This window comes from Notamacropus eugenii, chromosome 3 (assembly GCF_028372415.1).
Source record: "Notamacropus eugenii isolate mMacEug1 chromosome 3, mMacEug1.pri_v2, whole genome shotgun sequence".
NCBI classification, from domain to species: Eukaryota; Metazoa; Chordata; class Mammalia; order Diprotodontia; family Macropodidae; genus Notamacropus; species Notamacropus eugenii.
In genome coordinates this window covers 301,551,787-301,578,089 of record NC_092874.1, presented here as the reverse complement: position 1 = coordinate 301,578,089, position 26,303 = coordinate 301,551,787, and the positions used below count along the sequence as shown (strand labels likewise).

Genomic DNA, 26,303 nt, shown 5'->3' with positions numbered 1-26,303 from the left:
AACCCCAGAATATAAGCATATTCCTAGGGACAGAGTACACACATGTAAGGAAGGCTGTGGCTTCCCAGGTGGAGAGAGGGCCCCCTGTGGTGAGGGCGGCAGGATACCCACATCTGACCTCATCTTCCTCCCCATTCTCTAGGGCGGCTTTTGTTCAACACTGGTTCTAGTGGGCTGTGAGCCCTAACTCTACCCAGCTTCTTCTGATCCAGTCCATGTCATTCTTTTAAAATGTGCTGGGTAGTCCAGCCACCTGGGAAAGGAGCTGTTGGTGTGGACGGACTTTTGGAGCATATGCATGTCTGAGATGATAGTGGACATGATGGACAAGTGAAGGCATCACCGGAGGCAGAGTTGTCTGCGTCAGTGTTGCTCCTCTTCAGCTCGGTCACGTCACTAACCCCTGTGGCTGAGCCATCGGATTAACTGGCCAGGCCTTTAGTGCCCTCTCCTCCTCCTCTGATCATTTCATTTTCATTCTTCCTTCCACAACACCTTGAGGAGAGACTGTCCCAAAGGCGCACTTCAGAATAACCAGAGTTGCCTTGTTGACAGCATCAGTGAGAAAAAAATGGTAAAACTAAAGGCACAAAAACCGTGAATTTCACAGGATTTGAGAGTTGGAAGGGGCCTCAGCATCCCTCTAATCTCTACCTCACAAATGGGCATCTAGCCTCTGCTTGAAGGTTGCCAGCCTGTGCCACTTTGGGCAGTGCCTCATGCCTCTTGTCTTCTGGAGGCTTCTGCTTCTCATGCTGCCTCAAGGGCCAAAGGGACAAAGTCTGATTCCTTCCACCGGATGGTCCTTCAGATACTTGGAGGCAGTTCTCCTTGAGTCTTCTCTTCTTGAGGCTCAATATGCCCCATTCTGGAAACTGATCTCCATATGTGATGGCCCTTCCCCAGCCTGGTTACGCTTCTCTGGACACTCTCCATGTTGGTGCCTTCATATATTGAGGAGCCCAGAATTGCCCACAGTCCTACCGATAAGGTCAGACAGACCTCAGGAGCCGAGGATGGCCAGACTGTCCCCTTCCTGCCCCATCACAGCTGCTGTCTCTGCTTGTGCTTGCATTCCACTCAGATCCCCAGAGTTTCCAAAGAGTGGCCGTTGTCTGACTGTGCCTGCTTTTGTTTGTATGAGTAAAGCTGATTTGGGCTTTCATTCATCCGTGCTCTTGCACAAACATGTTTCATTGACTTCCTCAGCTCATCATGAGGTCCTCCTGTGGCTATGGGGAGCCCTGGGGAACCGGCTCTGAGCTCTATCCTAAAGCCTGACCTGGACCAGCTGAGCAGTGCTGGGCTTTCCCACCTTGCAAGGCAGGCTTAGTCATCAGCCTGGCTAGCTGTAGCATGAGCATGTACTTTGTAAAGGCCACAGTTAATCAGAGACACTCATTTAGGAACTGAAGCTAGGGAACAGATGGTGTTTTTGTGGAGAAACTTCATTGTTGGGTCTTGCCAGCTGGACATGGGAGAATGGTTTAGCATTACCTGCCCATTGTCCGTGAGCAACACAGGAGCTATTTTCTGTTCTCCTTATCTGGAGGAAGGTTACCAGGCCTGGTCAAGCTGGAAGGAGAGCAAGCTTCCTTGGCAGGTTCCCTGAATATTCTCAGAACAGCCCTCACTGCTTCCAAATTCTTCATTAGCCCATTAATACTAGAATATTATGAATTAGGGAAGGGCTTGTGGGTTGTATCTTTTTAAAATTAGATCAGTGTCATCCTTAGTTTTCATTAGAGTCTAACCCTTGATTTTCAGAAAATAAACAATCAGATTATTTGTGGTGCACAAAGAAGTGAAACGTGACCCTTCTGCTGCCTCTCTCAGTATCACCATGTATTATTTCTCTCTGTCTGTAAAGCAGATGTGGCCTGATTGGCTCCTTTGTCTTGTCTGGAACCATACAAACAGTTCCCCGTTTCCGAGCAACCTTTCTGAGTGACTGTGGGGGGAGATGCAGGCTCATAACTCTCTGGAGTGTTTGAGGAGGAATCAAGGATGAAACGTGGAATGCTGAAATCCATTGAAAACTGTTGTGCAGCTCATGTCAGGGAGCAGCTGCTGGAGCCAAAGGGGGGTCACTGACACAGTGACAGCTCTGATTCAGAGTTTGTGTAGACCTTAGCTTAGAAATAAGCCGCTTGGTGGCGAGAGTAACCAAAAAGGCTCGTGATGGAGTCTGCACAGGACCAGAAGAAATCAGGGCGGTCTTTACTTAGGGCCTTTCTGAAGTGATGGACACAGTCACCACATCCTCCCTACAGCCACAAATGCCCTGTGAGCCACCTGCCTGCTGTTAGGGCCACGGCTTAGGCTTGGGCCTGGTGGGGGAGATAAAGGCCCCCCCAGTCAATCTGGTTCTGCCACATGGGGTATCAGGGAGAACTGCACATTCCACCAGCTCCATGGGAGCTTGGACATCATCCACCCAGCTGTTAGCTGAGTAGGCCTTCCTAGTGCGATGGTTCTGACCATTGGTCATCTGCTCTTTACTGCAGTAGGGGGAGGGGGAGATCCTGGTGGGCGGCACTTTGATTGTGAAGCTGCCAGGTGGTGTCCTCACAGTGGGTCGGTAGGACGATGACCACAATACCAGAGGACTGGCTGAGGACACTATCCAGGGAATGCCAGGTGCAGAGATCACAGGCCAATTGCAGAGCACTGGGAGTGTTTGCTGGGGACAGCCGGCATTTATTGTGGCCATAGCAGACACTCACCGAAGGAAGGCCAGCCACTGTTGCCCCTGCTTTTGGAGCTGTGGGCTTGCTCAGGGTCTTCTTTGTGCTTCTTTCCTGCAGGTACTTTGAGGACCCTGCTGAAATGAGGAGCAGCCCTGTCTCTAAATGGGATGACAGTTCAGATGCCTTTTGGAGGAACGAGCCCATCAGAGAGACAGAGACCATCCTGAGTTCAAAAGGGATGAGCTATGCAGACAGGTACACCCTACGAATCTGGGCCCTGCTTGAGGCCAGAGACACTGGGAGTGTGGGGGGCCCAGGGATGGGTCTCCCATCTGTGTTAGGCTCCAGCAATCCTGCAGCTTCCGGTGACTCAGTCCCCTCATTCCCAGCCCTGCTCCCATCCGTGTCCTCATGGCCAGCTACTGCCTGTATAGAACTTTTTCCCTTACAGTCTTTTAATGGGCTTCTTAAGACAACTCAGGCAGGGGGGACACATATTATCCATAATTTACGGATGACAAGGTTCTGGGAGAAGTAACTTGTCCAAAACCACCCAGCCATGGTGCAATGGGTGCTGCATGCTCATAGCCAGAGCTGGTCGCCCAGATGCCTCCATGAGGCCCATCTTGACTTTGTATTAGATCAGCTCTGGGGTAGTCTGCCCCGTAGGGAGAAGGGGCATCCATTGCCAGGCTGGTCCCATGCCAAGAGTAGCTCAAGATAGTGAGGGGCCTTTGATAAGGCCCACATTACTCCCGAATGTGGCCCCAACCAGATTCTAGGCTGTTGGCATATTCCTAGGAAAAGAGCGATCTAATGTGGCTCTCCAAGTCAGTCTGTGTTTAGCCAGAGAGATGCTCCTGCTCGGCTCAGTGGCCCCCATTTGGATGTGGGTTTGACAGCCCTGCTTTAACTGCTTTCTCAAGCCACTCATTGGAAGCCTGCTGTGGCCAGCCTTTTGCTGGTCATGACCAATGTGTGTTTTCCCATCCCCTTGGGTTGTGGATTCTTTACTAGGATCTCCGTGCCCAGCCCTGTGCCCAGCAGGCAGGAACTCCGGTGGGGCAGAAAGTAGATGCTGATGATGTGGTGTTGGTGGTACCAGTCCCATCCTGAGTCCCCCAGAATGCTTGGCAGCTTCATGGGGTCACAAGGCTGGAGTCCCAAGGGGCTGCACAGGCCTCTCATCCACACTCCTTAGTGGGTGAGCAAGCTGAGACTCAGAGACCTTGGGTTGTTTCCCAGGTGACACAGGCAGCAGGTGGCCCATGCTTTAACCCTTGTCCTTTGGCTCCTCACCTGGCAACCTTTCACCTTTACAACAATACAGCTCATCTCTCCTCCCCCTCTGGGCACAGCTTTGTGCTCACCTGCCCTGGCACACTCTCCCATGAAACCACCTGGTTCTTCAGCTCTCCTGCCTGGCACACTCAGTGAGGGCAGTTTCTCATTCTTGTCTGTGCCCTTTCTGTCTCCTGCCCTTGTTTTTAGGGCTTCCTTGGGCACCATTTCCTCCAGGAAGCCTTCTCTCACTGCCTCTTCTGTGAGCCTTAGGTTTGGAGGCTTCTCTGATGTATAGAGGAGTGAACAGGCCCCTCCCCTCAGTGCCAGAAAGGGAGTCTGGCCAAGGTGGCTGAGACCTTCATGAGGACTGAGCAGACCTTTGGGACTTCGGGTTCTTGAGTCTTCCTAAAATAACAGCCACACATCTCCTGTTTTCTTTTTGAAACATTCACGCTTGCTGAGCTTACCTGGGCCAAACCAGTAAAAACTGATGATGTCCTCGGAGTATATGCAGTGACCCTTGGGATGAAAGGAAGGCAGAAAAACTGGGGAACAAAACAGAGGAAGTTGAGGACTTTGCCCCATTTCACAAAATTGCTGAGTGTAATGTCAGCATCTTTGAGACTGAGCCAGAGGGTCTCTGGTCTCCAGGCCCCAGGACAGGCCACAGGCCTGCGAGTCACTATATTCATCCTGAAGGGGCAGAAGAGGCGGACTTTCCATCTCAGGCCATTTTGTTCCCGTTTTCTTGGGGCTTCTTGAGAAGTGAGCGATAGAGAAATCGATCACCTCTGCCCAACAGAAAGACAGTTTAGCAAAGCCAGTCTCTGGAACAGCCCTGCCTGAGAATGCGTGCAATGTTTCATCCCTGTGTTCTCTCACCTGTCTCTTGTCGTTCATCACCTGCAACCTGCAACCTGTGACCCAGGGCCACTCCCTTACCAGCAGCTGCTTTTGTGGATATTGCTTGTTTTTTTGGTTCTCTTAAGGGCAGCCAGGGAGCACAGTGGCTAGCACACTGAGCCTAGAGTCAGGAAGGCTCTGAGTCCAAATGTGGCTCAGATACTTACTAGCCGAGTGACCCTGGACCAGTCACTTAAAATGGGGATAATAATAGCATCTCCCTCCCAGAGCTTCTGTGGGGATCAAATGAGACCATATTTGTGAAGTGCTCTGAACAGTGCCTGGCACACAGTAGATACTGTATAAATGCCAGTTGTTGTTATCATCATCAGGGTCACCATCCATCAGTCAGGTGTCCAGGCTCTCCTGACTTTCTCTGGATTCCTTACTGGATGGTGCTCTAACACTCCATTGTATTCACATAGTCTGTCCATCTGCCCACCCCAATCATGGCAGCCCCTGGGCATCCCTAGCTTTACTACCACCAGGATGGTGGCCACAGGCTGCCCTTTCTTTATTCTTCAATGCAAAGAGAGGGGACCTTGACAGCAGCCTCTCTTGGCAGAGTATGGGCAGCCAAGGAGGTCATGCTGGGTACATGGGACGTCTCTGGCCCTGCCTCCCCCTCTTGGATGACCTGGCCTCCCTCTGTCAGGGTCTTTATGCTCGTTGACTGAATGGAGGGACTGAATTTCACCCCGCAGCAGAGGAGCCATGAACCGGAAGGTTGACTATCTAAGATGAAGCCAAGAGGACTTTAAAGACAGTTTCTGTTTATGTTGTGTGCCTGCGGGGTTGATTTCATTTAGGAGATTTCATTTCTCAAGTGTTGGTTCTTAAAATGACTATTCTTGTTTTCCGTCTCTTTTCAAATGCAAATACAAATTTCTATATTATCAGTGAGAGTAACATTTGTCTTACTTCAGTTAAATCAATTTTTACTGCAATTGATCTTGAAACCAATTTATTTTTAATTGTAGACCGACTTCGCGTCGCAAGCCTGATTATGAGCCAGTTGGAAATACAGATGAGGCGCAAAAAAAATTTGGCAACGTCAAAGCCATTTCATCGGACATGTATTTTGGAAGACAAGACCAGGCTGATGTAAGTATTAAAATAGCGTATGTAGCAGGAGGGGAGGGGGACATTCAGTGCCGCAGATCTCAATCTGGGCCCTTCTTTGGCTTTCTCTCAGCTCTGAGCTTTCCCACCGGTGCTCCCCCCACACTCAGGGCCCCTGGGGTTCTGCTTGGACCTTCATCGCTTGAATTGTTCTCTCACTGCGTCTGTCTTCTCCCCCCAGCTAGACTGTGATCTCTGGATGCCAAGGCAGGGACCACGACTGACCTTTTCCTGGGTCTCCCATCTTTCCCTCCACTGTAAAAAGCTTTCTCGCCTTTTTCATGTCAGATAATTCACCCTGTTCTCCCTCTCTCTTTCCCCTTCTCCCAGTGCATTCTTTTTTTCACCCCTTAATTTGATTTTTGTAGATAACCATCCCATCATGAATTCACATCCGTGCTTTCTGTCTAACTGCCCTAATAATGAGAATGTTCTTAGGAGTTACAAGTGTGATTTTCCTGTGCAGAAATAGAAGCAGGCTAACCTTATAATCCCTCATGATCACTCTTTCCTGTTTACCTTTTTATGCTTCTCTTGAGTCTTATATTTTGAAAGTCAGATTTTCTATTCAACTCTAGTCTTCACATCAAAAATGCTTAAAAGTCCTCTGTTTCATTGAATATCCATTTTTTCCCCCTGAAGAATGATGCTTACTTTTGCTGGGTAGGTAATTCTGTGTTGTAATCCTAGCTCCTTTGCCATCTGGAGTATCATAATTCAACTCACTGGTCCTTTAGGGTAAAAACTGCCAAATGTTGTGTTATCCTGACTGTGGCTCCACCATATTTGAATTGTTTATTTTTGGCTGCTTGCAATATTTTCTCCTTGACTTGGGGGGTTCTGGAATTTGGCAATAACATTCCTGGAAGTTTTCACTTGGGGCTCTTTTTCAGGAGGTAATTGGTGGATTCTTTCCATTTCTGTTTTACCCTCTGGTTCTAGGATGTTTTCTTGGGTAATTTCATGAAAGATGATGTCTAGACTTTTTTTTTTTATCATGACTTTCAGGTAGCCCAGTAATTCTTCAGTTATTTCTCCTGGATCTATTTTCCAGATCAATTGCTTTTCCAATGAGATATTTCATGTTGTCTTCTATTTTTTCATTCTTTTGACTTTGTTTTATTGTTTCTTGATGCTTCATAAAGTCATTCACTTCTGCTTGCCCAATTCTATTCCAGATTTTCTCCCCTCCCCCACTGAGAAGGCAAGAAAAACAAAATCTGTTTCAAATCTGTATGGTCATGGGAAACAAATTTCTGCATTAGCCATGTCCAAAAAAGAAAGAAAGAAAAGAAAATGTGCTTGCCTCTGCCCTGAGTCCATCAGTTCTCTTTAAGGAGTGTACTTCATCATTGGTTCTTTGGAATTGTCGCGAGTCATTCACAGTTGATCGTCGTACAATTCTGCTGTTACCGTGTACAGCGTTCTCCTGGTCCTTCTCACTTCACTTTGCATCAGTTCATAGGAGTCATCTCAGGTTTTTCTGAAACCATGCTCCTCATTTCTTACAGCAAAATAGTATTCTATCCCAATCATAAACCAAGGCTTGTTCCCCACTTGATGGGCATGTACTCAGTTTCTAGTTTTCTTTGTCCCCACAAAAAGAGTGGCTATAAATATTTTTGGACAAATAAATATGTCCTTTTCCTTTTTCTTTGATCTCTTTGGGATACAGACCTATCAGTGACGTCATAGTATGCAGAGTTTTTAGCTCTCTGAGCACAGATCTATATTGCTCTCTTGGACCAGTTCACAACTCCACCAACAACGCATTAGTGTTCCTATTTTCCCCACCTGTCCTTCAGCATTTATCTTTTAATTTTTTGTCAGTTTAGCCACTCTGATGCATGTGAAGTTGTTTTAATTTACATTTCTCTAATTATTAATGATGTAAGATGGCTGTTGAAATCTTTGATTTCTTCCACTAAAAGCTGTCTCTTCATATCCTTTGACTATTTTTTGATTGAGGAATGGTTCTTATTTTTGTAAATTTTGGCTCCATTCCCTATATATCTTAGGAATGAGAGGGCTTTTAGGGAGACTAGCTATAGAGATTCCCCACCCTGCCCCAATTTTCTACTTCTGATTTGAGCTGTGTTGAATTTGTTAGTGAAAAAACTAAACTTTTTTTATAATCAGAATTATGCCTCTCATCTCCCAGGCATCTCTCTATGTCTGGTTTGGTCTCTCCTCCACATGCTTCTAATCAACGTCCAGCAAACCTGCCTCATGGAGATGCTGGCTGTTTGTTTCTGTGCACGTCTATGACTTCATTAGTGCAGGGGATTCCAAGTGTACACATTCTTTCTGCATCTTACCTGGATGCCTAGGGCAGCAGGTATTTGTTACGTGCCTGCCATGTGCCAGGTGATGCAGTGATAGCCTTGCAGGATACAGAACCAGGTCTGCTGGGCCCCGGAAACAACTCTACCCACCAGGCTGCTTGATCCTTAGCATACAGAGGCTCAGGCAGAGCCACCCATGTTCAGGAAGAGGACTCTTGGCCCCACTTTTAACCTGATAAAGTGTCAGCACAAGGAGTCTTCCCAGGATGGCAGCCCCTGACGTGCCGTGTTTTCTCATTCTAGTATGAGACAAGGGCTCGGCTAGAGAGGCTCTCGGGGAGCTCCTCCATAAGCTCCGCTGACTTGTTTGATGAGCAGAGGAGACAACCTTCAGGTAAGGGTGGGTAGCTGGGCTTGGGGAGTGGGGAGAGGCCGCCTGAAGAGGACCTCGCCATCTGCACGTCCTGGCGCTCCCTGTGCCCAGACTCCTGCCCATTTCTGTGGAGTCCAAGGGAGTCTAGGACCAAGAGATGGCTGCCCAAGGTCCCCTTTCTGGCGGCCACGGTCAAGGCTGTCTTCACTTAGAGTCAGAGCAATCAAGTTCTCACAGGATGAGCTCGAAGTAGCAACTCATCCATCACCGTGCACAGCACAGCTGCTGCCCGACACACCCTCGTCCTGTGGAAGCGGATAGTGTGTCAGAGGAGAAAACGTGTTGTGGAGAAAGACAGAGCGCGAAATAAATATGCAGTACCATGGGGAGGGAGAGCATCAGGAACCAGGGCTCAGAAAGGGCTGCTGGAAATGTGTCTTGCAGGAAGTAAGCGATTCTAAGAGCTCAGTGAGGAGGGGAAGGCATCAAAGGTGTGGGCACAGCCATTGTAAAGGTTTAGAAGCTGGAGATGCAGCAAGAAGCCAGATTGGCTGGGCTGGAGAGCGCATGTGCACTAAGGGAAGTATTATCTAATAAAGCAAGAAGGGCAGGGGGGAGCCATGGGGAGCCAGCCTGGGAAGGGCTGTAGAAGTCAGACAAAGGAGGCTGTGATTCACTCTTGAGTTAAGAAGAGGCCTTGGCAAGCCCTGTCCCTTGGGAAATCACTTGAGAAGCCATGCAAGAGCCGCATGGGAGGAGGGAGAGGCCTGGGCCAGGGAGGACAGCCAGGAGGCTGTACTATGAGGGCCTGCATCACAGTGATGGTGACATAGCAAAAGAGAAGGGGACAAAGCCACGAAATGCAGTTGTGGAGATGGTGATTGAAGGGTGTGAGGGATGGGGGGGGGGGGGGGGCCTGCAAGATGGAGAGATCTGGGAGTGGAGCGCACTGGGGTGGGACCAGAGCTGCCAAGGACTCATGGGGGCAAGGAGGCTGCAGAGGCTGCTGAGGTTGTCACTCCCGAGGTCCCCGGAGAGAAGCAGGTTGCAGAGGCCTGAGGAAACAAAGCATAGGCAGCCAGTGTAGACAGCTTTTTCTAAGGGTTTGGCTCAGAAAGGGAGGAGAAGGGTAGGAAACAACAGTGTTGGGGCATGGCAGGGTCTTAGCAACTTTCCCTGGTATTCTTTTAAGTCCATTCTGGTCTTAACAGCAGTGTCAAAATAACTTAAAGCATGCCATTTTAAGGAGAATCCTCCAGTGCCCCATGGCTTAAGAACCCTGTGTCCAGTCAGCTTTTGGCCCTGGGCTCATGGAGCCCTGTCTGCATATGCAGGCCTCAGAGAGCCATGAGTGTGCCAGCCTTTCTGGAATCTTCCCTTTGCAAAAGGTGCAGGAGCTGGTCTTTCTCCAGCCTCTGCACCATCATTCCTGGATATGTCCTTCTGACCCTCCAGCTGTGGCCCAGGATCTCTGGGAGGGCTCTCTCAGGCTGCCGGAACTTGGCAGTCTTCTGATTCATCTCCTTGGGAACAGCCTTCCCTCTGCCTCAGCAGCTCTCTCACCTCTCATCTGTGTTCTTGCTGCTTTGCCTGTTGTCATGGGGGTCCTGACCTGGGTCCTGGCATCTCTCGGGACCCCATCTTTTTAGAGCAGGGAGCTTTCTCTGAGGCCTCCCTCCCCCCAGCTTTCAGGCCTAGAGAGCTTCTGTCTTTTGGGGGCTCCCTGGGGAGTGGCTCCCTGAGAGCCAGGGTCACAGCAGAGAAAAGTACTCAAGTCGTGCACATGAGAAGCATCCAGTTCAGTAAGGGTCAGACCTGGAGCCTTAGCCTTCAGATGCCTCACCAGCTTCAGTGCTTTGAAGTCCAACTTGAAGGGACAGAAAGGAAGGGGCTGCCCACAGGAAGGAGCCAGCTGGCACCTAGAGCCTATGTTTAGCAGGAAGGAGGTGGGGTTGTTTGTATGAGGCAGGACAAGAAGTCTGGGTGACTGACAAGTGACCATTCCCCCGCTTTGATGCTGGACTCTCATAAGAACACCACCCCCACATCCCCACCCTTCCAGAGGAAGGGGTGCCCACAGTCTTGCCCTACTCCTGTGGAGCCCGCCAGGCCCTATCTGCCATGTACTGAGAAAGGGCTGATGCTGGCTGCTGAGCCAGACGCAACCCGACCCCAACCTTTAGCCCAGCACAAGCTTTCTGGACAGTCCATGGGGTGTGACTGTGGACCTGAGGAATGGGAGGTAGGAGGGTCACCTCTCATCGGCACCACCAACTGCTTGCCTGTGGATCTTTTCCTGATGTGTCTGGGGCCCAGAGAACAGCTCACTGTCCCTCCTTAGACAGAGGATGCCTCTGTCCCCAGGCTCACAGCCTGCCAGAACCCAGCCTTCTGGCTTACAAAATGGGGACCCTAAGAGTACAATCCCACCTCTGTGGTGGTGATTATTATTGTTTTCTTAGAACACCATGCTGCTCACTGGCCAGTCGCGCTGAGAAGAGGGGCCTGGGACTGGCCAGTGTAGCTTCTGAAGTGTTGGTGTTGGCCACCCTAAGATCAGACTGCCCACATCACGGCTTTGTCCCCCAGATCCCCTTGCAAACTAGACCATCATTGGCTAGCCAGGGCGTCTCCTCAGGAGCAGAGGCCCCCTGGGGTCTGCTGTGGGTTCCTCAACTCCCCCAAAGGAGGTCCCCTTAGCTCCTGTGTCCAGTGACACAGCATCTCCAAAGCCTTTCGTCTGGCCCCTCAGTTCAATCTTTGAAGGAAGTCTGCCAATAGCTAGGGCAGCTGGTAAGCAAGCGACTGCTTCACTCTCTTTTTCTCTTAACTGGCCTAACACTGGAGAGCCTGACCCTGGGAGACCACTCCTGGGAGAAAACAAACCTGCTGCCAGCTTCTGCCCCATTTTACAGATGGAGTCACCGAGGCCTTCCAAGGCATAGCTCAGCAAGGTGCTGTGTGAAGCCCTGGTTTCCAGCCCTTACTTGGGGCACTCGAAAAAGCCCCCCAACCTCATGGGTGACATACAGATAACAGTTCCTTGGCTCCTGCCTCACCTGCCCAGGCCTGTCTCCTCCAGGGTCCCTGAGGTCTCTCCCAGCCCCACACATGGGAGCCTTCCTAGGGGAGCTTCAGCAGGTGTTAAGCTCCTGTGCCACCAGGCTTGATGCTAGGCTCTGAAAATAAAGACAAACCAAACATTCCCAGCCCTTGGGGGAACAAAACAACATAGCTGTCAAGTCCTGTACAAAATCGATATGAGGTGGGTCGGGGATACACAGCCTCCTGCATCCTGGGACATGTGGCTCTGGAGCAGAGCCTCAAAGGAAACTTGAGGTTCTAGGAGGAAGTACATTGTGGGCATGGGAGACAGCCCAGGCAAAGGCACAGAGGTGGAAGATGAGGGAGGTGTGTGAGGAACCACAAGAAGTCCTCTTTGACAAAACCATATCATTCCAAAGGAGTCAATCTATAATGAGACTGGAAGGACAGAGTTGGAGCCAGGTGAGGGAGCTTTTTTTTAAGCTAAAAGTGCTGTGTGTGGATCACAGCGCTTTTGTGAGGTCTCTGTGAAGCACTTTGATCTTCAGGTCCAGCAGAGAAGGACCCAGAGGCCACCCCAGAAGCTGGCCCTCTTCCTCTTCCTCATGAGGGACTGAGGCCTGATGGAGATGATGTGGCCACTTAGGCTGTGAGTGGTACAACCAAGGTTCAGACCTGGGCCAAGCCTGGTGCCCCCTCACGAGTGCTGCCCCGGCTGGGCAGGACGGATCTGTCTGCAGAGACAGCCGAGCCCACCCTTTATGCCTAAGGCCATGAGGAAAGCTGGGCAAGACCATCCGCTGACCCCTGATAGCCTTTGATCCAGAATTGACCTCTGGGAAATAGCCCCGCCAGGGTCTTGGTGCACCTGGTAACCAGTAGAATTCGAGGTAGTGTGAGACCATTGCCCTCAGATGGTGTTTCCTGAGAGGGCCGGTTTCTCAGTTTCTGTTCCATCCAATGATCTGCCCAATCAGAGTGTTCTCTGGTTAGTGAGTCTTGCTAGATTTGACTTGGCTGTTGTCCACTAAGGTCACGAGATGACCCGTTTGTCAACCTTCACCCTTATTGCAGTTCAGAGGTTGGAGAGGAGGGCTTTGCAGAGCAGTCGACTTGGCCTCCCATGGCTGTGAAGTTGCAGGCTGTGAGGAGGGGGGAAGGACAAGGAAGGAGGAGGAGTCCTTGGAGCATGCTCAGAGACCTCATTTCAGCCAGAAATCCTTATTCTTTTATACTAGCATCTTCTGATCCCTCCTTGCCTACAGTTTGGGGCTAGAATTTGGTCACTTATTTTGTGTGTGCATTTAATTTCATTTGTGTGTGTGATTCTGGCTGTTGATTTTTTTTTTTCACAAATTTCAGCATGAGTTGTATTTAGCAGGATTAAGTGGGGCTAGTCTCCAGGGTCACAGATAGGGCTCCTTGATGAGCAGAGGCAGGAGCGTGGGAAGTTCTTGGAGCTCCAGTTGCCACCTGGTGAGCTGCCCTCACGCCAGACACCAGGCAGACACAGCATCAGGCCCCGTCTGCTCAGGATGCTGACTGACCACACAGGCCGGCCCCCACCTGCCCTCCCTAACATTGTCACTCAGTGACATTGAGCCTCCCTGAAGAGGCCTTTGGCCTCATCAGTCCCCCTTATTAGTACCTACGTTCCATGGGGAAAAGGGCCCTTGTCTCTGCATCCCCAGAACAGAGCCTGGCACACAGGAACGTTTGGGGAGTCCCCCAGGTGCCAGGGGGCCCTTCATGGGACCCTTGATCTTCTCTGCAGCCTGTGTGTGCATGTCTTTGGGGCCTCCGGGGCATTGCTGACACAGATTTTTTGAAGGTGGCTTTCTAGTGACACTTGTCACCAAGAAGCATTCTGTACATCACTTGGTCCCCTTAGTCTCATGGTTTCAGAAAGCCAGGATGAAGCCCTTTGTCTTGACTTGTCTGTTTTCCAGTGTAATGGGAATTGCTGGACTTTTGGTTAATGTCCAAGACCTGGTGGCATTCTGCCTGGCCACTATACTGGGTGCCTGGGGGCATGGCAGGGGTGGTTTGGCCCTTGTCCCAGGATCGGGGCAGCACCAGCTCCATCTAAGCACCTGCTGGGAGCTTCCTGCCCCCATCTTCTAGGCCATGAATGTGAGGACTGGGGGGCCAGGGAGAGCAGGACAACTTGATCAGGCAGTGATTAAGCACTGGGGAAGGGGAGGGGGGAGGGGTATGATACGCCTGAATGAGGGCCCAGGAGGAAAAGAAGGAAGAGAGAGAGCAGATCAGGACAGAGAAAGGAGAGGAGCCTTCAGGTGCATGTCATTCAAAGACAAAGGGACACCTTGACAGGCACCCCAGAGTGACATCTCTGAATCTGGCCCCAGCTGTCACAGCTATTGTCTCCTGCCTGTCCAGTGGATGCCATGACCAGCTAGCCAGTAGCTCCTGGATGCAGGACACCATCCTGGACTTGGCCATCCCCCAGTATCAAAGCAAGAAAACCTTCATCAGATCTTGCCTAGAAAAACTGTATTTACAGAATATGTCCCAGTACTTAGGTGGCAGAGTCTGCCTGGCCCATTCTGTCCGTCCGTCCCCCACCCCCACCCCCGTTTTCATCCTCAAGGCCCACCTCTCAGTTAATCCAACAGCTGCTAGCCCCTTGACAAGCTTCTGGGGCTTAGAAAGGGTCCATCCCTTGGCCCACCCACCCTGAGCTGTAACTCACATTCATGCAGGAACTCAGACCCTTGTAAACAGTCTGGGAGCCTCCCACTCTCAGCCTTGAAAAGCCATCCAGTGTTGTGGAGGAAGCCATGACTTTGAGGTGATGAGGGCAGGCCCCGGGGCACATACTGCCCTGGCTGTCTCTCCTTCCTGGGCATCAGGCAAAGGGCTGACATGGGATGGATGAATGAGCTAAACTGAGGCAGGTCAGGGCATTCCCCGTGGCTCTTCCTGGGGTTATGGACTGTGATGCAGGTTTTCCTTCTTCCCTTAGGAAGCTACAACCTTAGCAATGTCTTGCCAAATGCCCCGGACATAACGCAGTTTAAACAAGGAGTGAGATCGGTGGCAGGGAAACTCTCTGTACTGGCCAACGGAGTCATGACGTCCATTCAGGTCAGTGGGATGATCCAGGGGGCTCCCGTTCCCCCTTCTCATCCTCATTGTTTTTATTGGAGAGGGTTGGGGAAGAAGAGTATCCTGCTCAGCCCCACTCACAGTGGAGGTTCTGGCCACTGGACAGTGGGCCTGGGGCTGCCGGAAACCAAAACCAAATGACTTGCTTGTGACCAGAAGTCACACATGTGGCAGGTCCTGAGGTCCCTGAGGACCCTCGAAGGCTGGTGCAGCATTGGCCGCTTTAGAGGCAGGCGTTAGGAAGCACAGTGGGAGGAAGGGCTTATTTCTGGTTCTTTGAGAAGATGCAGGCCACTCCCCACCCTCCTCCAGGACCTGGGTTCAAATCCCTCTTAAGAGCTGTCTCCCTCTTTGCAGTGGGGGAGTTGGATGCTGCACCTGTCTGGTGTCCTCTCCAGCCCCGCATCTGTTGTGCAGTTGCCTTCAAACAAAAGGCCTACACAGACTCCTGTGCCTTTCCAGCCTGCTGGGCTTTGGGCTGTGGTCTGTGTTGGGGATGTCACTGTGCTGTCTTGGGGCCAGTGCTTGGAGCTGGGTCATGGGCCCCTTGGATACTCTGGGGAGCCCCTAGGGACCTTCCCAGAATATGCTTAATCATGAAAGGAAGTACACAGTCTCAGGCAGGTTGAGCAAAGCTACTGGTTTCCTTGGTTTTCCCATCCAAGTTCATAGACCCCTGGAAATGTGTCCACTGTTTCCTTGTGGGCACGCAGACCCTGTGTTAAGGACCTATCATAGATAGATGTCTGGGTGTCTATGTCAGGGGACGGCTCCTGAGGCCCCCCATCTGTAAAATGGGGGTGAAAATCCCCTTCACCCTCACCACCTAGTGTTGTTGGGAGGAGCAGAATAGGAAACCAGGGACAGCCACCAGTCTCATGCCTGGGCCGAGCCCCAGGGTTGGGAATGGGCAGTCCAGGCAACTGTGGCAGGCCCCTTTGAATAAACATCTGGCACGGAGGCCTGCTGGTCACTGCCCTGTTCCTTTTCAGGATCGGTATGGATCTTGATTGCAGCTGCAACGGTGCGTGCTGTGCAGCCTTCAGCGTTCTCGGCTGTCACACCCAGGCCAGCAGGTGGCCGTCACGCCAAGAATCCGGCCACCTTTCTGTCAAGTGGGGAGCTTTCAGATGGTCCTCTTCCTTTTTGAGAAATTCTTTTTCTTGCTGTAGTAGAAGCTTTTTAGTAATTTCTGTTAATTTATAGTACGTGTTGATTCCCTGCCCCAGCCCAGGCACCTGGGGGCCTACACAGGTAGCCCGGCCATTCTGTCTGTGCCCAGCCACACTTCCCATCACAGCCAGGAACTTGAGAGAGTGGCTGAAGGGAGGGCTCAGCGTCCCCTCTGCCCCACCACTGTCTCCCAGATCTCCCTTCTCTGAAGAGGGGCTTTCAGAGCTGCTGACCTGCTACTCACAGTCATCTAGAGATGGAACGTGCCCCCTTCACAGGGACCATTGACAACCAAAGCTGAAGATCCCCAAACAACTCCAGGCACATTCCTGAGTTCCCATGCCTCTGTTTGTTACAGTGATGGGAAGGTTGTATTGAAGACGTTATATCCCTTTTAAAATTGTTAACTTTGTATGAAATATAAGATTTTTTAAATTTTCCAATGAGTGCATTAAATAAATCTAAGCTTTCGTGTGGCTTCAGGAATGAATGGATCTTGCTGCTTGCAGGGTGGGGCCTCTGAGTTCTGGAGGGACACCGGCTGAGAATTCGGGGTTTGCTTAGGTGAGGTAATATGGTGTGTAGAATAGAAGGGGAGAATTGGGTCTGGGTACACACACATACGTACGTACGTGCACATCTTTACACATAATCTCCACCAGCACCTGTGACAATGAAGGGTTTTGTTGGTATTTTTACCTGAATCTTGGATTTCAGCAAATCCCAGAATGCCTCCAGTTGAAAAGAAACCAGTGCGCTGGCTGTGTTTTAAATACAGAGAAAACAGGCAAGAAATTTGGCAAACCAGAAAGTGAGTCCCAGCTGAATGGTGAATGCATCTGTTTCATAAAAGGATAAAATCTCACATTTGTAAACTTCTCAAGCTAATAAATAGTTGCGCTAGATTGCGTGGCCTGTGTTTTGGATGTGGAGCATTCCCCGAGAGCCTTGGGAGGGTGTGTGGGGGTAGGGCTTCAGGTATTTGTCTGCAGGGAGGCAGACGGATCCGTGTGCCTTTAGAGACAGGTAGTGAGCATTGGAGGGGGCTCTCCTAATGCCAAACCTGGTACTCTGCTACGCCATACTCCCGCCAAAGTATTAATACAGACCAGGAGGGATCCTCCAAGATCATCTCAGCTAAGGCTCCCTGGAGCCCTTGCTTCAGCTTGCACCCAGAGCCTCATTTTTCCTGTTGAGATGAATTGAAAAGAAGCCACCAGCCCAGGGCAGAGCCACTGGCTGTTCTTGCCACCTCTCCAGCGGCTCAGCCCGCAGGACCTCCTCCAGCTTAGGTCCCCCACAGCGTCAGAAGTGGCAAGAGAGGCTGCTGGCCACCAGAACTTGTGCCCACCCCATCTGTTACTGCACCCAGCTTGGCCAGGAATGAGTGCTGGGAACCCTGGCCTTCCCGTTCCTGCCTCCTCCCCCTAAAAGAAACCTAGCTCCCAAGCGATGAAGCAGAGCCCTGGATTGACGATTCCATTCTGGGGTGTCTCTGCCCTTCAGGCCTCAGCTTCCTCCTTTGTTTAGAAGGGGAGGCTGGAGTAAATGACCCCAGATTCTCCTACCACCTAGATCCGGTCCAGATTTAAGGAATTCTCTTCAAATGGCATTCCTCACTGACATCTGAGAATTGGCTGTGACCCTTTGAAATCTGCAGGGATGCCTGCGTCATCCTCGAGTCTGGGCATATTGAGAACTTAACACTTTTCACCCTTTGCCAGGGAGAGGGAAGGTGCAGCTAGAGCCCCATTTTCTCAGTTACTACCCCCCTTATCACTGGCCATCTTCAAGCTAAGATGTGTGTTTAGGACGTTGAACCTCTTCTCTCCTCCCTGCCCCCACCTGTATTAGATGATTAAAAGCTCCGAGATTGTGGCACTGTTGATGGAATCCTAATAAAGCAGCCCCCAGCCCCAAAATTCTGACTTCCTTCTGGGCCCTGCCGAATAGCCTGATCTAACAGCACAGTCCAGCTTTAACCACACCACAGGCCCCCAAACTCAATCATAGGTCCCACTGAATGGCAGGCCCATTGCCCCCCTCCCCCCCCCACACACACTCAGTGTCCTTACTTCCTCATAGATGCCTCCTCAGAACAGGTGCACCCATGTGTTGGAATGCTAGCCAAACGCCCCCAGACTCATTCCTCAAGTTTCCCACAGAAACGGTAGGTGTGTCTGTCCATGCACTCAACCACAACCATATCCATCTAATCTCTGGCAGGACCACAACAGCCAGCCAATCAGAAAGCAGCAGGACCAAGATGTGAACCCCCACACAATAGAAGGAACTTTCCCTAAGTAGATACCTGCTTGGTAATAGCAAAAGCTGGCCATTAGGTGAACTTCTGACATAGAGGGGCTTATTATAATATCATTATCATATATAAATACCCCCCCTTTGGGCTTTTCTGTATGAATTGTGGGTAACCACATGCCGAGCTTCACTGGGACCCCTCCCCCATTACCTAATTCCTTCACAAACTCCTCCTGCCTTGTTAATATTTATGATTTCTCTTGTATAATCAGCATCATTACACTATGAAATCGCCTTTTCCTAAGTTGCTGTTTCCTCTTGGAACACAGCCCGATGGAAAGCAAAATCCTCAGTAAATGCCTTCACCTCAATGGAAGGTGGTCTGAATCTGAATTCTCTGAGACAACCCCCACAACACCCAATGAAACTGTAGCACTGTGATCTACAGGGCTTTTGTGGGTTTTGTCCAGGACCCCCTTGGGCATCATTCTGGTGACACCTATGGAACTCTTCCCAGAATCACGTTTTCCAATTCATGAATAAAGTACATGAGACTACAGAGGAAACCGATTGCATTGAAATATAGTTATCCAAAGAGTTTTTGAGAAAACAGGTTCTCAGGTCCCAGGGTTAGAACCCTTCCTCTACCAGTCCAAGAATTTCTTCTACAAAATTCCCAACAGAAGATTTATCTGAATTGATGCAGAGGAAGTCAAGAGAACCAGAACCACAAGTAAAATAAGTACCACGCAGAAGGGACAGACAGCCAACTATGAAAAGCTTAGGACTTCTGGCCTGTGCGGTGGCTGACTACAGTTCAGCCAGTGGTGACCCTGCCGCCCACTTCTGGACAGGGAAACGATGGACTGCAGGTGCAGAAGAAGGCCTATGTTTTCAGACATAGCTGATACAGGGATTTACTTTGCTCAATTATGCAGGTTTGTTACAGGGATTTTGATTTTCCTTTCTTTCATGGCGGGGAGGGGACATGAGAGGGAGAGAAAATACTTTATTTTTTTATTGAAAAAGAAAATCAGAGTTTTAAAAAAAATTTTCTGAGGGCGGAGCCAAGATGGCGTAGTAGAAAGACGCACATACACATAGCTCCGAACCCACAACCCATAGAACAACTACAAAGAAGTAACTCACGGCGAATTCTGCACCCAGAGGCCACAGAACATTGGAGCGAGGGAGATTTCTGTTCCGGAGAGACCTGCAAACCTCTCGTAAAAGGTCCTTCGTGCTGTGGACTGGGCGCCGGGACTGGGAGCTGAGTACAGCCCTGCCGTGGCCGCGGCACCGAGAGGAACAGATCCGAGCGGGCTTCAGGGACGGGATCTCCAGCGGCCGCACAAGTCCCTCCACCCACAGGTGACGGGGGTCGGTGAGAGAGTCCCTTTGGCGGGTCGAGGGGGGAGTGGGGTGCCCCCATGGCTCGGGCCCCCTCGGGAGACAGAAGCTGAGGGGCAGCGGCAGACCAGGGCTCCCCAAGCAGGCAGGAGCCTGGATCCATTGTTGAAGGTCTGTGCATAAACTCCCTGAGGGAACTGAGCCTGAGAGGCAGCCCTGCCCTCACCTGAGCATCTGAATTAATCTCACACTGAATAGCAGCCCTGCCCCCGCCCAAAGCCCTGAGGCTGGAAGCAGCATTTGAACCTCAGACCCCAAACACTGGCTGGGAGGATCAGGAGGCGAGGTGGGTGTGAGGAGAATATTCAGAGGTCAAGTCACTGGCTGGGAAAATGCCCAGAAAAGGGAAAAGAAATAAGACTATAGAAGGTTACTTTCTTGGTGAACAGGCATTTCCTCCCTTCCTTTCTGATGAGGAAGAACAATGCTTACCATCAGGCAAAGACACAGAAATCAAGGCTTCTGTGTCTCAGCCCACTCAATGGGCTCAGGCCATGGAAGAGCTCAAAAAGAATTTTGAAAATCAAGTTAGAGAGGTGGAGGAAAAGCTGGGAAGAGAAATGAGAGACATGAAGTCAAAGCATGAACAGCAAATCAGCTCCCTGCTAAAGGAGACCCAAAAAAATGTTGAAGAAAATAACACCTTGAAAACTAGCCTAACTCAATTGGCAAAAGAGGTTAAAAAAGCCAATGAGGAGAAGAATGCTTTCAAAAGCAGAATTAGCCAAATGGAAAAGGAGATTCAAAAGCTCACTGAAGAAAATAGTTCTTTCAAAATTAGAATGGCACAGATGGAGGCTAAGGACTGTATGAGAAAGCAAGAAATCACAGAACAAAGCCAGAGGAATGGAAAAATGGAAGATAATGTGAAATATCTCATTGGAAAAACAACTGACCTTGAAAATAGATCCAGGAGAGACAATTTAAAAATTATGGGACTACCTGAAAGCCATGATCAAAAGAAGAGCCTAGACATCATCTTTCATGAAATTATCAATGAAAACTGCCCTGAGATTCTAGAACCAGAGGGCAAAATAAATATTCAAGGAATCCACAGAACACCGCATGAAAGAGATCCAAAAAGAGAAACTCCTAGGAACATTGTGGCCAAATTCCAGAACTCCCAGGTGAAAGAGAAAATATTGCAAGCAGCTAGAAAGAAACAATTCAAATATTGTGGAAATACAATCAGGATAACACAAGATCTAGCAGCTTCTACATTAAGGGATCGAAGGGCATGGAATAGGATATTCCAGAAGTCAAAGGAACTAGGACTAAAACCAAGAATCACCTACCCAGCAAAACTGAGTATAATACTTCAGGGGAAAAATTGGTCTTTCAATGAAATAGAGGATTTTCAAGCATTCTTGATGAAAAGACCAGAGCTGAAAAGAAAATTTGACTTCCAAACACAAGAATGAAGAGAACCATGAAAAGGTGAACAGCAAAGAGAAGTCATAAGGGACTTACTAAAGTTGAACTGTTTACATTCCTGCATGGAAAGACAATATTTGTAACTCTTGAAACATTTCAGTATCTGGGTACTGGGTGGGATTACACACACACACATGCACACACGCACACACACATAGAGACAGAGTGCACAGAGTGAATTGAAGAGGATGGGATCATATCTTAAAAAAAATGAAATCAAGCAGTGAGAGAGAAAGATATTGGGAGGAGAAAGGGAGAATTGAATGGGGCAAATTATCTCTCATAAAAGAGGCAAGCAAAAGACTCATTAGTGGAGGGATAAAGAGGGGAGGTGAGAGAAAAACATGAAGTCTACTCTCATCACATTCCACTAAAGGAAAGAATAAAATGCACACTCATTTTGGTATGAAAACCTATCTTACAACACAGGAAAGTGGAGGATAAGGGGATAAGCAGAGTGGGGGGGGATGATAGAAGGGAGGGCATGGGGAGGAGAGTGCAATTTGAGGTCAACACTCATGGGGAGGGATAGGATCAAAAGAGAATAGAAGTAATGGGGGACAGGATAGGATGGAGGGAAATATAGTTAGTCCTATACAACACAACTATTATGGAAGTCATTTGCAAAACTACACAGATTTGGCCTATATTGAATTGCTTGCCTTCCAAAGGGAAGGGGTGGAGAGGGAGGGAGCTAAAGAAGTGGGAACTCAAAGTGTTAGGATCAACTGTCGAGTAATGTTCTTGTCACTAGGAAATAAGAAATACAGGTAAAGGGGTATAGAAAGCTATCTGGCCCTACAGGACAAAAGAGAAGACAGAGACAAGGGCAGAGAGGGATGATAGAAGAGAGAGCAGATTGGTCATAGGGGCAATTAGAATGCTTGGCGTTTGGGGGGGGAGGGGAGAAAAGGGGAGAAAATTTGTAACCCAAAATTTTGTGAAAATGAATGTTAAAAGCTAAATAAAAAAAAAAATGTCAAAAAAAAAAAATGTCAAAATGTCAAAAAAATTTTCTGTTCATCCTTTGCTTGAAGACTTCCATAAGCAGGAACCTCACTACCTTTTGAGACAGCTTGTTCTGATTTGGCAGGGCCCCTTTGCAAGGACTTTTGCTTCTTTAAAGACAAATCTCTTACCAATACTTTTCATAACCCCGCCACCACTTCCTGGTGAACCAGTCACAATTACTATTACAGTATACATAAGCAAACCAGAGCCCCACGCGGGCCACTCTGACAACTCGTGCCTCATGTCACACCAACGTTCTGCCTCCTCTCTGCCAAGAAGAAGGGATTAGTGGCCTTGATGATCAGAGCTCTGTCGTCTTTCAGTGCTTTTCTTGATGATGGATCCCAGTTTCTCTGCCCTCTGGGGCTGGGCAGAACAAGCTGAATCTTCACATGCCAAGTAACAAGAGCAGTAGGCATTTCTGTCCCTCTTTGGGGTTTACAGAATGCTTTATGAATATCATTTTCTTGGATCCTCAGCCACCCTGAAAGAAAGGTGCCCCCATTTTACAGATGAGGAAACCGAGGCCCAGGAGGTTCATTGATTTGCCCAGAGTTACGCAGCTAAGAAGGACCTGAAGCAAGATTTAAACCCAGATCCTTCTGACACATTATATCAGTTCCCAGAAGCCCATGCCATGTCCTTCTAAGCCTTCACTTCTCTAAGCTAAGTCTCTCTGGTTTCTTTATCCAGTTCTCATTGTGGCCTTATCTCAGTGCTGCTCACCGCCATCTCCAGTTTGCCAATAACCTTCCTGACCAGGGCAGGGTAGGCAGTGGGACTGCTAACTACCTGCTCCTACACAACACTCCTCCCTCAAGACACCTACAATTCCATTAGGTGTTTTGGTTGCCATTTCAGTGTTCAGTGTGATGCCTTGTCCTGAACTAGCAGGCCCCTGAGACCCTGAGATCTTTATTCAGAAGAAAGCTCCCTTCATCTTATATTTTCAAAGGGATTGTTTTTGAACCCAAATGTAAGACATTTCATTAATCCCTATTAAATTTCATCTTAAATGTGGGATATATGTAAAAATACTCGTGAAACTTTTTGTGATTGCAAAAAACTGAAAACAAAATGGGCACACCTATCGTTTGAAGACTGGCTGAAAAAATTGTGTCATTAATGTAATTGTGCTGAAAGAAATTATGAATGCATATGTGACAGAGGGGAGGTAGGAGGCAGAAAAAATACATGCTTGTTTTAAATCAAATTTAATCTCAAATTAAAATTAACTTTAAATTTAATACATAAAATAAATTATGAATATGAGAGATTCAGACAAACTTGGAAAGACTTGCAGACTGAAGTAAACAGAACCATGGGAACAACAGAAATCAGCTCAAGAAGAAAGCCCCAATGGGAGACAGATTCTGAGTGACCAGGATGACCAACCTGCAGAGGGTGAGCCCTCCACAAGACTGACCAGCAGACCCTGGCACTGGCTGGAACAAAGGTTACAGAAACCTTTGGAAATGCCACCGTCTGGTCTTAACAAGGAGGACAAAGGCTTCCCCATGCTCTGGTGAAAGACATTAATTAATGGGGGTTGAGGCCCTGATATTATAGCTTATATAGTACAGTGGGGAAAAGGTCTAGGCTTGGTATCTGAGCACCTGGAGTCCAGTAACTCCCTCACATCCTGTTTATGCCTGCCTAGGGCAAGTCACTGGCTTCTCTGGGCCTCAGTTTCTTCATTTAGACAGTGATCCCTTTGGGCTCTAAATCTTTGAGCTGTGATTCTATGTCAGGAGCTTTCCTGGGCCTCAGGGTCTTTATCTATAGAATAAAGCAGTTGGTCCATACAGCTTGTGGGTTCCAGCTCCACATCAGGGATGAAACCATCCTACAGTGTAATGACGAACTACAGTGATTGAAAGATACGATGTGAGACCCCAACTCTCCTGAAGGGGAGCAATTAGGGACTATGAGAGCCCCAGCGTTTGGTCACATCCCAGTCACTCCACCCTAGTTATGATTCTGGGCAAAGGAGAGCCTGGGTAACCTCAGTGTCCATGCTCCCACCCCCTTAAGAACTGGGACCCAAAGATGGGCTCTTTTGGGTCTCCCCTTTTTTTGCTTTTGTCTACTCTAGTGTCTTCTAAAAACCCCAGGAAAACCAAATGGCCAGACTATGGGAGGGCCCCCAACGAAGCCACAGAGCAGATAATCAGTTCCACAGGGAGACTTGTTGGGGAAAGAATGCCAGAAGTCAGGAGGCTCTGGAGCAGAACCAGTGGGTGGGAGGTAAATGGAGCCACCTAAATGGGCCTCCTCCAGAAGGGCTTCTCTTGGCCCTGACTGTGTTACTGGGGGGACTGGGAGGGATGGGGGCAGGAAGCAGCATGCGGCATGGCTCAGGCAAGGCAGAGAACCCAGTCTAGAACCCTGGCTCACCCCTACCAGACGTCTGTAAGGAGAGACATGAGCCAGATGACCTTTAAAGTCCCTTCCAGCCCTCAGTCTGTAACTGTCGTTTACCTTTCTCTCTGCCAGGAAGGTGCTATCAGCAGCACATTGATCAGGGGGTTGCTGTCTTTTCAATGTTTTTGTTGATAATGGGTTTAAATGTGCTTCTCCGCACCCTCTACCCTTTACTCCAGTGTCTGCAGGAGTGTTTGGCTTACCCTGGTTACTATATTAGGTAGATCTTGGTACAGCTGTGACCTCTGATGAGGTAAGAGATATGGGGCCTTTCTCTCTGTCCTTTATTTGTAATCAATGCACAGAACACTATTTACCATTCTTATCTTTCTGTGCCTGTATATCTTGTTTACCTTCTCCCCTCTTCTCTCCCAGCCTCTACAATTGGAGGGGGTTAGGACTCCTTCTGTCCAGGCCCTGAAGGGCTCAAGTGATGGGGGAAAGCATGCCCTTCCCTTTGAGACAAGGACAAGGACAATCCTGTCTAGTGTCCCCCTGAACCGCCTTTCCTAAAGCCAGGAGATTCAAAGTACTCTGTGTGTCCATCCACATCTACTTAAAACCAAAACTCATGAGCCCCCACCACCATAGCCAGAAGGCACAATTAGTTTTTAAAAAGGGGGGCATTTAACGAAACAGCATACCATCCCGAAGCCCAGACTTCGACCTCCTCCTCCCAACCATCCCCATACACCATCAATGCTTCTCTTTCCTCTGCCAGCCCCCACCTCCTACCCAGTCTCACACCCCCTTCCCGATGCCTCCCCCTCAGGATGGTTCAGCTCCTGCCTCTCTCAGAAGTACTAGCCATTATCTGACTCTTAAGGAAGACAAGCATTTTTCTCAAGTCTCTGTTCTGTTCAGTTTGGGCTCTATGGAGACTTTAGAACAGATTTGAGAGGAGACATGATTTGCCCCCAGTGACCAAACCCAAGAGAATGAGACCGTTTTATTTTTCTGAATATTCTTGTTTAATGGTCCATTGACCCTCTTAGCATCTCCACCTCAGCCCCAGCACCACTCTCTTGTGATCAATAAACAGGCAATGAAAATGAACCCACACACGAGATTGCTTGGCTCTGAGTATGAAGTCTCATTATTCACCTCCAAGGCAAGGGACAAATATCAGATTTTAAAACCTAGGACAGGAACCCATGGTCCTGACCAGATAACTAGCTCTATGACTTCAGTTTGTCTTTGGCCTCCCCATCCTGGTCCCTGGAGGCCTGCACCTCCCTCTAGATCAGGGTGGGGATGTCTTTCTTAGGCCTGTCTTCCTAACAGACTCCCAACCAATGTTCGGGGGTCTGGGCTGCCCCAGTGTCTCCATTCTCAAACTCCAGCTTTCCTCTGCACTGGAGTGAGCTGGAGAGGAGATAGTGAGGGCGAGGAAGGAAAAGGTCAGTTCTGGGGTCTTGTTCACTCCTGTCTTTGTACACATGGGAAGTAGCCCTGAAAGACAAAGTGGTCAGTACTTAGGGCAGTGAGAAAAAAGGGAGACCAGAATCCTGCCTGGAGCTCTAGCTTAAGTCATGGCCCTGGGCAAGTCACTTTGGAGGAGAAGCCCACTCAGGGCCTGTGAGGTTTCTCTAGAAAGAAGAGGAGGGCTTCCTGGAGAGTTAGCTTCTGCTCTGGGGCCTTGAAGACTCTTCATGGAACATTTGTTAGTCCAGCGGTGGGAATGTGAGCAACATCCCCAGGGCCTGCGGATTTAAGTGCTTGGAGATGAAGGCTGTGGTGAGATGCCAGAAAGAGGGACCC

At 49.3% G+C, this 26,303-nt stretch overlaps 1 protein-coding gene across 4 annotated transcripts in view; it reads left to right on the top strand.

Annotated features, from left to right (window-relative positions):
* The window catches only part of ARFGAP3 (ARF GTPase activating protein 3), a 49,205-nt gene extending 32,715 nt beyond the window's left edge, over positions 1 to 16,490 (top strand). For all 4 annotated transcript variants that reach the window (XM_072596337.1, XM_072596335.1, XM_072596336.1 and 1 more), the window contains 5 exons: positions 2,808 to 2,945; positions 5,858 to 5,981; positions 8,588 to 8,678; positions 14,689 to 14,810; positions 15,824 to 16,490. In XM_072596337.1, coding sequence (XP_072452438.1) covers positions 2,808 to 2,945; positions 5,858 to 5,981; positions 8,588 to 8,678; positions 14,689 to 14,810; positions 15,824 to 15,841 — 493 coding nt within the window. In that variant the 3' untranslated portion in view covers positions 15,842 to 16,490. The remainder of the gene's footprint in view (positions 1 to 2,807; positions 2,946 to 5,857; positions 5,982 to 8,587; positions 8,679 to 14,688; positions 14,811 to 15,823) is intronic.
* The last annotated feature ends 9,813 nt before the right edge of the window (positions 16,491 to 26,303 follow it).